Source organism: Pithys albifrons, chromosome 7 (assembly GCF_047495875.1).
Source record: "Pithys albifrons albifrons isolate INPA30051 chromosome 7, PitAlb_v1, whole genome shotgun sequence".
NCBI classification, from domain to species: Eukaryota; Metazoa; Chordata; class Aves; order Passeriformes; family Thamnophilidae; genus Pithys; species Pithys albifrons.
This window is the reverse complement of record NC_092464.1, coordinates 51049434-51063133: the sequence shown is the minus strand read 5'-3', so window position 1 is coordinate 51063133 and position 13700 is coordinate 51049434. Positions and strand designations below refer to the sequence as shown.

At 38.9% G+C, this 13700-nt stretch overlaps 1 protein-coding gene across 1 annotated transcript in view; it reads left to right on the top strand.

Moving 5' to 3' along the window:
• Nucleotides 1-13370, top strand: part of VPS41 (VPS41 subunit of HOPS complex) — a 101948-nt gene extending 88578 nt beyond the window's left edge. Inside the window, exons 24-29 of the mRNA XM_071561564.1 lie at nucleotides 137-277; nucleotides 1822-1958; nucleotides 8261-8360; nucleotides 9117-9161; nucleotides 10353-10432; nucleotides 11949-13370. Of these exons, the coding sequence (XP_071417665.1) occupies nucleotides 137-277; nucleotides 1822-1958; nucleotides 8261-8360; nucleotides 9117-9161; nucleotides 10353-10432; nucleotides 11949-12029 (584 nt within the window). The 3' untranslated portion in view covers nucleotides 12030-13370. The remainder of the gene's footprint in view (nucleotides 1-136; nucleotides 278-1821; nucleotides 1959-8260; nucleotides 8361-9116; nucleotides 9162-10352; nucleotides 10433-11948) is intronic.
• The last annotated feature ends 330 nt before the right edge of the window (nucleotides 13371-13700 follow it).

Here is a 13700-nt window from a genome sequence, read left to right as displayed (position 1 = left end):
GATTAGGTTGGGTCACAGTTGAATTAGTTTGAGTCAACTTCATGCTCTCAGAATTCATAATTGGAAGAGCTTCTTAAAGCACTGAGCATTGATAAGCACTCAGTGTTTATAATCTCTGTGCTGGTTTTCCTTCCAGGCAGGATGGGCAACAGCCGCAGTGCCTTGAAGATGATCATGGAAGAACTGCAAGACGTAGATAAAGCCATTGAGTTTGCCAAGGAACAGGATGATGGAGAGCTTTGGGAAGACCTCATTTCATATTCCATTGACAAACCACGTAAGTGGGAGAGCTTCTGAGAAGCCTTGCATGTGTGTTTTTTGTGGAATTCTATTGCAATTAAAGGATTGAATTATTCATGTGTATGTCAGGGAAGGTGTTTATGTATGACCAGGGAGGTGCTCTGGTTTGGGAAGCACAACACACTGTCTCCTGTGCATAAAGACTTGAAGTAAGGCAGAGTAAGGGTGTGCTACAGGACAAGGACTTGGAGGTTCAACCTTTGAATTAAGCACTGCATAGTGCTTAATGTCCTTAATGACAGTCAAGGGGAGAGTAGTGCTTTTAATTTAGCAGAATGAGACTTTATTTTTAGACAGCCTCAAAATACAGTCTGCAGGCTTGATGAGGATGTTGTGTTTATTGCACCTGCTTCCCTTGCAAATTCTGAAAGAATCTAGACCTTTCTACCCCTCAGTAAAATATCTTATTTTGTTTCTATGTTACAAAGGTAAGATCTGACATAATAATAATAATAAGAAGAAGAAGAAGAAGAAGAAGAAGAAGAAGAAGAAGAAGAAGAAGAAGAAGTTGCCTTTCATCCATTATATAAATAAATACTCCAAGTTAAAAGTTTAGATGGAATCAAAACATAAGCAATATCAGTGTTGCTCAGGAGGCAGATTCAGAGAAGTTCAAAAGACTGGGAAAATAAATTTTTTAACTATCTACCCCCTTAGTTTTTGCAGCCTCTTCTGGGGTTTTAAATCAAGACTTTAAAGTCTCTCATGGGATCTCTTCTGGGGGATTGAAAGTCTTGTAGAATTAGTGTCAGAATATGTACCTTTTCATCCCTTTGGCTGCTGTTTATGACAGGAAGAAGTGACCAGAATCTGTTACTCCTTTAGAAGAATGGCATTCTCAAATTACCCATACTTAAATGCAGTCCATCACTGAAAGTGATGGTACAATCAGTGACAGGTTTAGAGCAAAAGGGATTCAAAGCATATAGAATTCTTGCAGTTTCATCTGCCTGTATGCAGAGCAACTCCAGCAATATACCTCAGTTTGAGGGGTTGAAGAAAAAACCCAGCCTTGATGTTCATCCTTCTAGTGCTTTGTTTAGCCAGATGTTCTTCAAAAAGCAAAAGACTTCTATTGTGTCACTCTCACCAATGTTTAGAAACATGTTGAAATTAGCCTGGGTGCTTGAAAATTTTTTTTAAACCCTGGAGCTGGGAGTGGAATAGTCACATGATGTATATGATTTTCTCACTCTGTTTGTTTGAGTGCCCTTGTTATTGAATCAAAATACATTATTTACTTGTGAGTTTGTGCTGAAGAGTCAGTTACCCCTTTTCTGAATACACTGCAAGTTCTGTGGATTGCCAGTCTTTATCTTCCTCTCTTCCCTAAAGGTTTGTATTCCAGTAAATACAGCTACAAGAAATATAGCAAGACTGTGAAAGAGTCTTGCTGTTATCTCTTAGTAGAGAACTGTCATGGGATCAACCAAAGCCTGCAGTTAGTCACCAGGGCATCCTTTAATCAGGTATTTCGCTGGATTGTTTTTTTTTAATTTCTCTGCCTCTTGGTTTTCACAGCTTTTATTACTGGTTTGTTGAACAACATTGGAACCCACGTTGATCCTATTCTTTTGATCCACCGCATTAAGGAAGGCATGGAGATTCCTAATTTGAGAGACTCACTAGTGAAAATTCTTCAGGACTACAACTTGCAGGTGAATGTTTGATTCTTCATGTGATACTCATTTTCAGAGAGACAGCAAAACCTCTTTGTCACTGAACAGCACGAGAAATTACTCTCATGATTTGTTCAGACATCTGTCATGAACACTGTGGGTTGGTACAAAAACTGTGAGAAAAATACCATAAGCTGGTAAGTAAAACTGGCAGCATCTTGGGTGATTCAGACTATTTTACACTGGCCAACTGTCCAATACTGGAAACTCTCATGCCAAGTGCCTTTCACTCTGTTTCACATATGGGGAGGCAGAATGCAGCATGCCCTCTCTGAAGCATTCACCAGGTATAAGAGCCTGTATGTGTTAAGTGTCATACTAACTGAAGGAAGATGAACTGTTAAAATCAAGTTCCTGTTTGTTGTGCAGAAAGTGTTGATGTCTATGCATTTAAAAAAAGGGGCTGCTCATTGCATTATGGGATTTCTTATCCCAGCATATGTGCTGTTCTGTACATGGTAGGTTCTGAGGTGTGTTTGTAGGAACTTCCAGGAAGGGTACCCTTCAGTGTTCCCCAAAAGTAGAGTGTGTTGCATTGCATACTTTAAATCTCCCTGCTACAAAGGGAGTCCCAAATTTGATTTCTCTGTGATGCTGCTCTGTATCACTCTACTGAGAGACAGAAAGATACAGAGCAGTTTGAACGCCTCCAGTGTGACTATGCAGAGTCCAAGAGGTTTTTAAACTGAGATTGGCCATGGCACTGAGCGCCATGATCTGGTAAAGGGACTGGAGTTGGACCAAGGGTTGGACTTGATGATCTCGGAGGTCTTTTCCAACCCAATCCATTCTATAATTCTATGAAAACATAGCCCTGCAGGCAGCTGAAACTCTGATTTTAGAGCCTCAAGCGTTTGTTCCCCATCTGCTGTTAGTCTTTCAACATCTCAAGCAAATAGGTCAGCTTAGTGGTTACAGTACAGTCATGATTGGTGTCTTGCCAGGCCAAGTAAAGCCTGTAACTCCCTTCAGGGCAGGGTTTAAGCCTTTCCAAAGCTTTTCCATAATTTAATTTTTATATCGACTTTATAGATTATGACTTTGGCTATTTCAAAGTAGCATTTTACTTTTCTTCTGACACTTCGTATGTGGAGGAGCCTCTACAGATACATATTTGCAAAAAATGCATGTTGTAACATTACTTCTGGTTTTCGATTGACTTTTTGAGATACTAATATCCTTCCAAAATGACACTGGCTAAATACCATGCTGCATTTCAAGAGTTGCATGTTAATCTTGCTGGTGTCAGTACCATCATTGATCCTCCTGTCCCTGCGTTCTCATGAAATCAAAATGTTATTCTTGTGTCTGCAGACAGACTGAAGAAGTGCTGTAAGCACAGCTGCAGCTTTACACATATACAGAGTATATTCTGTGGCTACAAGCAAAACTGATGACATCATTTGGTCATATTTTGGGGAGGGAAGAGTAATTCTGTCTTCAAATACCTTTTATAAAAATTTACTTTTGGATTAAAATTATGTATTTAACCTTCAGAGTGATATCTAAAATTGTTTACTGTTAGCATTGAAGTGATTAATGGATTTCAAATTAATTCATTTTGAAGTAGAGATGGATAGCTCCAGAGCTAAAATTTAGATTTCAAGGGAATAATAGAAATTAGGGAAGTTTAATGTAATTATGTAATTTGTGCTTGGCTTACTTGTACAATAGAAAACCACAGAGCCAAAAAAAAAAGGCTATATTTCTCTAGAGAAATGTAAGCTATAGCTTAAAATAAAACAGTTCTTTAAGCGTTACTGGCAATGTGAAGTGCACGGTTTATGAACAGATGGTGTGTCTACATGGAAATTCAGAAATGTTATCACAGCCCTTGCACACTCCCCAGAGCAGCCAACTGGCAGGCTCAGACTTTGACAAGAATTGTCCCTGCATTCAGCACGTGCTTCAGAACACGGCTGGGGCTTCAGGGCAGTGTCTGCACAGCCTCCCATTGCTGAGGGAGCTCTGCCCTTGCGTAGGCATCGCTGCTGCCTCGTGAGCTGCTTCCCAGCTGCTCTGTGCTGTGTTTGGGTGATGCCTCCTCACACCTCTGCATCCCTTGAGTAGCTCTATGGTGAGCGGTCCATGACCTTCACTCTGGCCTGGCATGACCCTTTCACTTGTGGTAAAAAATTCCTGATACACAGCACGTAACATACCATGCATTTTGAACTCATACAGAAATAAAAAATTTCATAGGGTAGGAATTTCTGTAAGTTCAGCGCTCTGGACCTCAAGCTCTGTATAGACTTAAGTTCTATTGTTCACATCTTCAAAGGCAAAAAGAATCTCTACTGCTTGACTTTCAGGTAACTGCCCAACATGAAAACTCTGCTGGTCTTTTCATAATATTGGCTTCCCGAAAAGTGTTACAGCTGTGCCATTATATTATTTAATTGTGGGCTCCTTTTGGAAGCCCTCATAAGATTTTTTATGCTTATGTAAGTATGCAGATGCAAATTTCATATCATGCTCTACAAGTTCCATACCAGGAAACTTTACATTAGATATGATTTGAAATATGGGTAGGAGCTAAAAGCAGTGCCTTTGACAGACTTCGTCTTTTTGAAAACAATCCCTTACAGCCCAGCAAAAGCAAATCAAATTAAATCAAATTGAGTGGCTGCCAATGCATACCCTGTGTGACTTACAGTGTGCATCAGAGAATCCAACAAGGAAGTCTACTAATGCAGCAAAATTGGTTATAATTTTTTTTATTCTGGGCTCTTCCTTGAATAATTTGTTATTAATGCTGGCAGAGTGATTGATTCGCCCTAACAAATCACCACCCATCAGACAAACCGCTGCAGCTGTTCTGTGCTTCTCTGAGCTCACCTCAGCTCTGAAGGGATGTGAAATCAGATCTACCAACCAACCAAGCTTGGCACTAAGGCAGTATTAGGTATTCTTTTGGGTAAAAGTAAACACCAATTATGTGAGACCTTTTTCTTTGGCTACAGCTTCAATTAAATACTACTAATTTGCCTTTTGCTCTGGCACTACAGTTCTGCTTTACAAGTAGGTGTCTATTAAACTGCTTTATAATTCTTCCAGGATACCCATTTTTATTTTCCAGCTTCAGGAAATGCAATTCTGACATGAACTTAATTTCTCACCTTTTGTATGCCATTTGTTAGAACAAAACTTCAAAAGATTTTGGTATTCTAAGACTCCTTTTCCCCTAGTTTTAAAATACAAAAGCAATTTGTTTAGAGGCAGTTTGTTACAGATTTTGTGGATTAGGCATTTTGCTCAAACATTGACTTACTAGATTGCACTTTGATTGAACCTGATGGGTAACAGACATTCATCCATTCACAGAGGTCACATCTACCCATTCACAGTGGAGTTTATGAACTAGCAGAACCCAACGATAATCTGGTGAATGCTGCTTGAGACAGCACGTGGAAAAATTGTTAAGTTGTGCTCCTGAACATGACTGAAATGCTGTTCAGACACCCTGGAGGCACTAGAGGGCAGGTGGCAGCTTGCACAGGGGGACATCTGCCTTTTGCTTGTAAAGACTGAAAATAATGTGCTTTTAATTGTGGTAGGGATGCCATTTGGAAGAATTTGGTTAACTGGCCCTGTAAAACTTGGATTTGTTTGTGTGCCAAGCTGAGCCAAGCCCAAATTTACTCTCAGAGCTTTGAGAATGCCCTTTCAAATGAACTGCATACCACAGTGTTTTCCTTTAAACATAATGTTAGACATTTGTAAATCAATACTGGTTTAATTAAACAGAAAGTTTTATGCCTTCTGGCTTTAATTATGCAGTAGTATCTTCCCTAATGTAGCCAGAAAACAAACCGTTATTCCTTTTTGCAATACAAGTTTTGGTTTCGGCAATTTTCAATAACTTGGTGAAAGGCATTATTTCTGCACAAAAGTTCTTTCTGCAGGTGCACAGTGCTGTCCTGCTTGAGCTCACAATGATGTGCTTCTAAAGCATAAAAAAACTCAGTTTCATCCTCTGAGTTCTGTTTCTTCTTGGACAGTGGTTTCATTACACATGTATGTCAGTTTTAACTAGTTCAATATAATCTCATGGTTCACAGTTACATATTTCTCCCCTCTTTTAATGAAACTCCTCTCTCTTGCCTTCAGTTTCCCTCTCCTGCTTCTCTTTCTGTACCTCTTAAAATCTCCATCTCATCTTTGAGGTCTTTGAATCCATTTCTGCAGAAATGTTGAGATTTCTTACCTTGAGAATGGACATTTTACAGTCTTCATTGTGACTTTTACTTCTATATAATATCTGCTTACTATATTCCATTTCTGGAAAAATAAGGTCTGACAGTCATTGATTGCGGTATGGAAAAATCTTAGTAGTGTCTCAGTAATGGGAGAAACATAGTGCATGTTTTATCAGATATTTCTGTTAGTTCTGGCTTTTAAGGCATCAAACAGTATGGAGATTTTCCAGTGGCCTAATGATGTCTGGTTTTTCCCTCTTTGTTTTTCTTTCTTTTTAATGAATTTTTCCTATTGGCACACTATTTTAATTAGAAAATGCTAAGTCACACTCCCATCTTGCCATTATATCTTTGTTCTGCTCCTTTCATTCAACGTGGTCACAGCACCAAGGCTGACAGAGTTCAAGAAGTGTTTGGACAACACTGTCAGGCACAGGGTGTGATTCTTGGGGCTCCTGTGCAGGGCCAGCAGTTGGGCTTTGGTGGCTCTTGCGGGTCCCTTCCCACTTAGGATATTCTATGATTCTGTGCCTGCTTTGCTTCTTTAACTTAAACATGGGGGTTTTCATGTGCCTATGCTGAGTGCAGCTGGCAAAGACTGGTAGGTAGCCAAGATCCCCTCCAAGGTACTTACCTGTCCTTGGCATAATTTGTTGATTGAGAATACTTTCCATCACTCTTTCTGACAGACAGTCTCATTCCATTGTCCTTGCCAAAAGTTTCTAGTATTTTTTTCAACCCAGCAACATTTTTCTATATTTAAAACCAAATCTAACATTCTATGTCGCCCTTGGATAAAGTGGAAAGGGGAAAGACACAGTCAGACAGTTCCTGAGATCATTAACAGATAAAAATGATTAATTTTCTAAATGTTTGTCTTGTAGAGCTGCATTCAGTTGCTGATGCTCTGAAATGTTTTATAGCTCAATGTCTCTAATACTGGAAAGTGTCGTTCACCCACTGATATGCCCAATTTGAGATGCTTAAAGTGTTACTCAATTTCAATTTTTTTAATATACTTCAGATTTCCAGTCTTATCTGCAATATCATTCTTGGCAGTGTGTCCTTATGACTTCACAATGAGTATATGGAAGGATAGGGGTTAGGACAGTGCCCACCTGGCTGTAAAATCTGTTATTATATTTCTCCTTAGGTATTTGCATTATCTGTATCTTGCACTGTGTTAGACCGCTCAGTGTCTCCTGTAATGCAGATGATCAAGAGAAAGGAATGGATGTGCCCTCCTTAGACCACTTTTTTGGGAGCATTGTTCACCTTAGAATTGACTGAGTCTCTTTGGAAAGCACTTTTCAGAGGAATTGTTGTCTTGGAAAACAAATTTCCAAACATCAGTTTGGGAGGAAGAAGCAAAAATTCCACAAGACTTATTTGGGTTTGTCATATTTTTGTACTTGCTTCATTAAGTATTGTGAAATAAGGCTCTGTGTGATTTTTATGCCCTGGATTCCTCTGTGTTTCACAACAGTGTAGGGCAATGACATGTCAATCTGATGAAAAATAGCAAATAGGTTGAAAGGGAGCTGTAACTTTTGCTAAAGATGAAAGAACTCTGGACCTTTGGTCGGTTGTGTGGACCTTTAATACTGCTGCACCTCAGCAGGAAATACATTTGAACAAAATACATTTTGAATTTCTGTGTTTATAAAGGTTTTATGATCATCAAATGTCTTCCCTGAAGAACATAGGAAAGGATAGACAGGTAGAAGGAGTTTTGAAATGGTTTGGAAACCAATTCTGAGGGCCACTGTAAAAATTCTTCTCCATTGTAATTTGTTAATACCATCTCATAGGAAGCTCATAATTTGTGATAATAGTATATTTGTAAAGGATTTAATTTCTTGAGGTTTGGTTTTGTGGGCATTTTTTTATATCGTGGGTTTTTCATTTAGGTAGAGGTGATGGTAACAAGAGGTTCCTCCTTTCTTTCACTCCTTTATAATAGCTTGAAAAGACTTAAACAGTCCCTGTGCTCTCCTTGGCAGCACAAACACAGTGGAGTCTTGCCAAGGTAGTTGGTGTGCCCATCTATTCAATAACTCTTTGTGTCCTTTGCACCAACAGATCCTGCTGCGGGAAGGTTGCAAAAAGATCCTCGTTGCTGATTCTCTTTCTCTCTTGAAGAAAATGCATCGAACTCAGATGAAGGGTGTTCTAGTAGATGGTGAGTGCAGAGGAAACATGATGACTTTCAAGATTTTGAAGGCTTTTGCTTGGTTTATAGACCTCCTGACTGCTTTGGAAGCTGCCCAGAACCTGAGTATTGTACCTTTTCTGTAGCATGCAGTAGGATATTAGTTGCTTTCCCCTTTTGCAAAAGAACCACTTGTATGTCAAAAACCACAAGACCCAACATGCAACTTTTCACCTTGGTCCATCTTGCAATGTTTTGTGTCCTGCAGTTTGTCTATAAAAGTGAAAAGTGCTATTTAATTCCAAAACAGAGAGTCAGATGATAACAATCTGCAGCCAAAGCAAAAGCCATGAGATGATTGTCAGAAACAGCTGAAAACATTTTGCAAGGTGCTAATGATGCAGCTAAGCAGCACTGTAATTAACCCCAGCTGAGTGTTAATAGCAAGAGACAGAAGATCAGAGGTTCTGCTACAAAGTGCTGCAGGTTAACTGCAACCACCTGATCCTCCTTTTTCTTCAGTTTGCCTTTTGCTTCTACAGTGCTGATCCTAAACAGCCTCACTCTTGCAGTTCTACCATCAGCAGAATCAGAAGATCTAAATATTTATCATGCATAGTTGAAGTATTACTCTTCAATTTTTAATAGATTCTGTTAGGCATCTTAAGTAAATGCTTTAAGTTCCATATCTGTAATAGCAGTATGTTCATGCCTACTTTGTAAAAAAGTGAGTATGGAGTTTGTTAACAAAGATGTTCTAAGTTTTCTCTTTTTTTGTGTTTCCAGAGGAGAATATCTGTGAATCGTGTCTGTCCCCCATACTCCCCTCAGGTAGGAAGCTTTTCAAGAAGAAAAAGGAGTCATTTTTTCATTATTATTATTTTTGTAAGAGAAACTAGTGTTTGCTTTTGTTCATAAAAATGTGTGGTAGTCTCCCTTGGTGATCAGGGTATAAATTCAGTCTCCGATGCAAAGCTTGCTTTTGAATTCTGACATGGGAGTGGAGTCTAACTGGGCCTCTCCTGTTGCAGTAAACTCAGGTATTCTTTCTTATTCAACTTCGACTTCCTTATTTTCTGCTTTGAATATGTGGAATTCACGGCAGCTTTTAATTCCATTAACATACATGTTCCCAAAGATTATTAAACCACAAAACAAAGCTGCCACCACATCTTGTCCAGCTCTCTTGAACAATTTAGACTGAACTTGTAGATCATTAAGTTTTATGGAATATACTTTTTGTCTGAGTGGTGGAGAGCTCATGGCTTCAGTCACTGCTGCCACATTTGAAGCAGCTTTTAACAGGTTGTAGTTTTAAAACATCTTCCAAAGCTGGATTTGAAACTAGAAATTCCAGATGATATTTTGGAAATGGACATCATCAGAAATATCAATATAGGTTTTGAGCATCTTAAGGAGAAATAATTTTACTAGGAGAGTCTGTCATGGCATCTTCAAACAGGACTATGTAAGATGAGGCATATGTCTCATTGGGGATTTTTGTTTGTTTGCTAAGTGTTGACAGCCCAATAGAATCACTTAGAGTTTTTTAATCTGCTTTCTGACACTTTTCACTGAAATAAATAAATAAAAACAGCTGTACTATGATCACATGCACCAACATCCAGACCAGGAAAATCTGGCAGAGCTGTGTGTGCTAATGCCTTGAGGTTTGTGTGTCAAGGGAACGGGAGCCAAAGAGTAGAAACTGGATGATTCTCATGGGTGAGGTGGATTCTTTGGATATGTCCAAATTTAGCATGTAGTATATATTGTATTGACATGAGAAATTCCTAGTGAAAAGGTATAGAGCATTTAACACAGAGAATGAAATTGTTTTGCAACTGTACCACTGGGACACTTATCATCCGTCTCCATGGTTTCTTTAAGTGAGCCAGAATAATTTGGAAATTAATTTGAGAAATGTTACTGGAAGCTTCTCTGTGTATAACAGAAGGGTGTAGCCACTGAATCATTTGTTTCATTGTCCTGTTGAAATGAATTTACTTTTCTGTCTCCCAGATGCATCCAAGTCCTTCAACGTGGTGGTGTTCCACTGCCGACACATGTTCCACAAGGAGTGCCTCCCCGTGGCCAACACAGTAAGCACCTGCCTGGGGCTCTCTGACACCTTGGCCAAAGAGCAAAGGACACATTTGCTTTGGTCACCTGTGGAGAAGGGCATGGCTCTGTCAGGAATTACCTGATTGCACTTACAACTTGTGATAATACCTCATAGTAGTCTGTGACTAAGGAAAGGAGGGGTTAGGGACACTGCAGCTCAAGTTCATCCAATGTAGAAAGAAATCACTGCTGTTTGAGCAAAATTTTATCACTTTCTGCAGTCTGAATATGTAAAGCAGCTCTGAGACATGCCGGCAATACAACCTGTCTGATGTTTTTTATTAATTCTTTTCCATTGCAGCCTTTACTTTAATTAAACATACTTAAAGACAAGGAAAAAGGTATTTTTTCAAGTGAGCCGTATTAAATAATTTAATTACTCATTTCAGAGTGAATATTTAAATATTATTGTAATCATCTTTATGGTCATAACATGTTTTTCTTTGTAATTTTTTTTCTTTATTCAATTAACACAAACCAAAAGAGTAACTAGATATGACCAGTTTTGAATTTTTGAAGGAAAGCATTAGAATGGTAGCAAAATGGCATAGAAAACTAAATTTAAGCTTTTCTGATTCTGTATCTGTCTCTGAAAATTAACATCTAGTGAAAAAATAACTTCAGTGTATCACTTAATCTGGAAGTAACCAAAGTGCTTGTAGCCATATGGTACAGCATGTATACTTAAATATGTCATGAAAATCTTCATGTATCAGACCATTTGCCCAAGAAGGCCCAACAACTAGTAAATATTTATTCAAACAATATTTACCACTGATTTTATTATGAGAAGTAATCTAAAATTGATCTAGCATTCTCAGTTTTCTGGGACAGCTGACTTGTTAGAATTTTTAGATGTGACATGGATGTTACAGGATATATATTCAAAGTTAGTATGTATGAACACACACTGTGATGTGCATGTAACTGAGCCGAATTTCCCCCTATTATAATGTTTTGTGGTCTTAGTTATGTTACTGGTGCTGGTTATTGGTGACATACTGAAAGGAAAGTCATGCACAAATCAGCACACAGAGCTAAACACAGAGTAACAATAAACACATATTTGATATCAAATGACATTATTTGGGTGCTGCTCTCAGTTACTGGGAGTCTGTGGAATGCTATCCAAGGACCGTGCTGTGACACTAAGGCATCCAGTGGTCCTTGGAGCAGACCAAGTGACTTCATTCTCTTCTTCATCTGTGAAGATAATCAGTGATGCTTTTGACTATGCACTTACTCATTTTTGGTGTGGATGAAGTGTGACCCTCCTGGTGGGTGGTAATGCCCTGGACAGTGAGTGGGGAGTTGTGCTGCCCTCTGACTTCCCAGCAGGCTGCCCCACGGTGCCCTCCCCTCCCCTGTCCCTGGCTGTGTTCCCAGGGAACAGCCTGATGTTCACAGGGGCATTAGCACCTTTCATTCATCTTCACACGTTCTAACAGGGCTCCATTTCTCTGAGAGATTCTTGTTTTCTTTTTTGATTTTTAGGTATCTCCTGTCCAATTCTGCAACATTTGCAGTGCCAAACACCGAGGGCCAGGAAGTGCAATCCTGGAGATGAAGAAATAGCAGTCCCCTAGTTCTTCATGTCAGTCTGTGACACAAAGTCTCTTAGGACCATGCAGAGCCTCTGTATTTTTCTGTTAGACATCATTTCTGTATATAATTTTGGTTGTGATTTAAACCTGGTTTTGGTAATTTATCAAGTTTATTGAGCATTTTCAAGAAAGAAAATATAAAACTGTTTCACTGGTGTTATGCAGTTCGTATGTCAGCTTATTACTTTACTCTGGAACAGCAGAAAAAAGAAATAAAATGGGGAAAAAAGGAAACAGTTTGGAGATTTGTTTGCTATGAGTTAATGGGCTTTACACTTTGGACCCACATTCTATTCATGATTAGACATTGTACAGAAAGATGCATTGCCATGAGAGCAGCTCACCAAACTCCTTTAGCCCTGGTTTAGTCTCCTGGTGACCTGTTTCCCTGGAGACTGGAGGAGTCTGGCTGCTTCCAGTGGACCTGCTTCAGGACTGGCAGCTGTGTGTGTGCTGCCTCCATCCCTTCAGTTAACAAACCTGTTAACTGTTAGTTCCACACACTGACAGTCTATGTTGGTTGCACATAGTTTGTTATAAACTGGTCGATTTCTCAATTGTTCTTCACAATGCAATAGTTCAAAGTGGGCTTTTCTCGTGTTCAACTCATCCAGAAACTTCTATATGTCAGCAGTTGGTCTTTACACTTGCTTTGTAAGTATTGTTGAAGTTTATGATTTCATTTAAGTATAGAGGGGGGAAAATGCATATGACTTTTCAAAGATAGGATCTCTAGGGGTTTCATTTGGCCTTAGCAATTTAACAGCTAAGTTAAATAAGTCAGTTGCATATTAACAAATCCATATTTTTATTCTCAACAGTGTTCTGTTTTCTTGATCCAAAGGAGGTTTATCTTTCAGAATGTCTCACAGTAGTGTGATCTGCTTACAATATTGGCTAGTTAAACTCAATATAACTATCTTTTCCCTAAGAAAGGTAATTTTTCAGAATTCCCAAGATATTTTTCTGCTTTTTAATAAATTGAGTTTGAAAGTAAAAATACCATCAAATTGTGAAGTTTAAACAAGCAGTTAATATAATAAGTTCTGGAACAACAGCATAGTGATGCTGCAGTCTGTAAAACTGGAAAATACAATATCTCTGAGTTCTTCTGGACCTTAGTCCCATGTAGGAGCACCTTAAAATGATTTCTATTGTGGAAACTTGGATTTCCAATTTATGTAAATCCATTATACTCTTATAAAATCCTCTGGGTGGTTGGTGAGCTGTTCCAGCAATGTGAAGAGTGATTGTTGCTGTCCAGTGTGCAGATATGTATAAAACTGGAATAAAATTTTATGTGTTTAGAATTGCTGGGATTTCCTCTGTGTGGTGGCATTGACAAAATTACCATTAAAAACATAGTAATCCTATTTTCTTGTGATAATACAGACAGCTGAGGGAAAAATGAAAAATGGTGCAAATCATTTGTGGCTGTGGAGTAGGTGGAATAACAGAAGGATGGGGGTTTGTGGTGCCGAGCATGGTCTGTGCAGGTGAAGCTTCACCCTTGGCAATGAGAGCCCGGCTCAGTAGCAGTTGGGTTTCAGCAGCCAGTGCATGTTCTCAGATACACTGTTCATTTATCCAGCCTTACTGCACTGATCAGGAAAGCTGCCTTCATTCCTTAATAAGCAAAGTG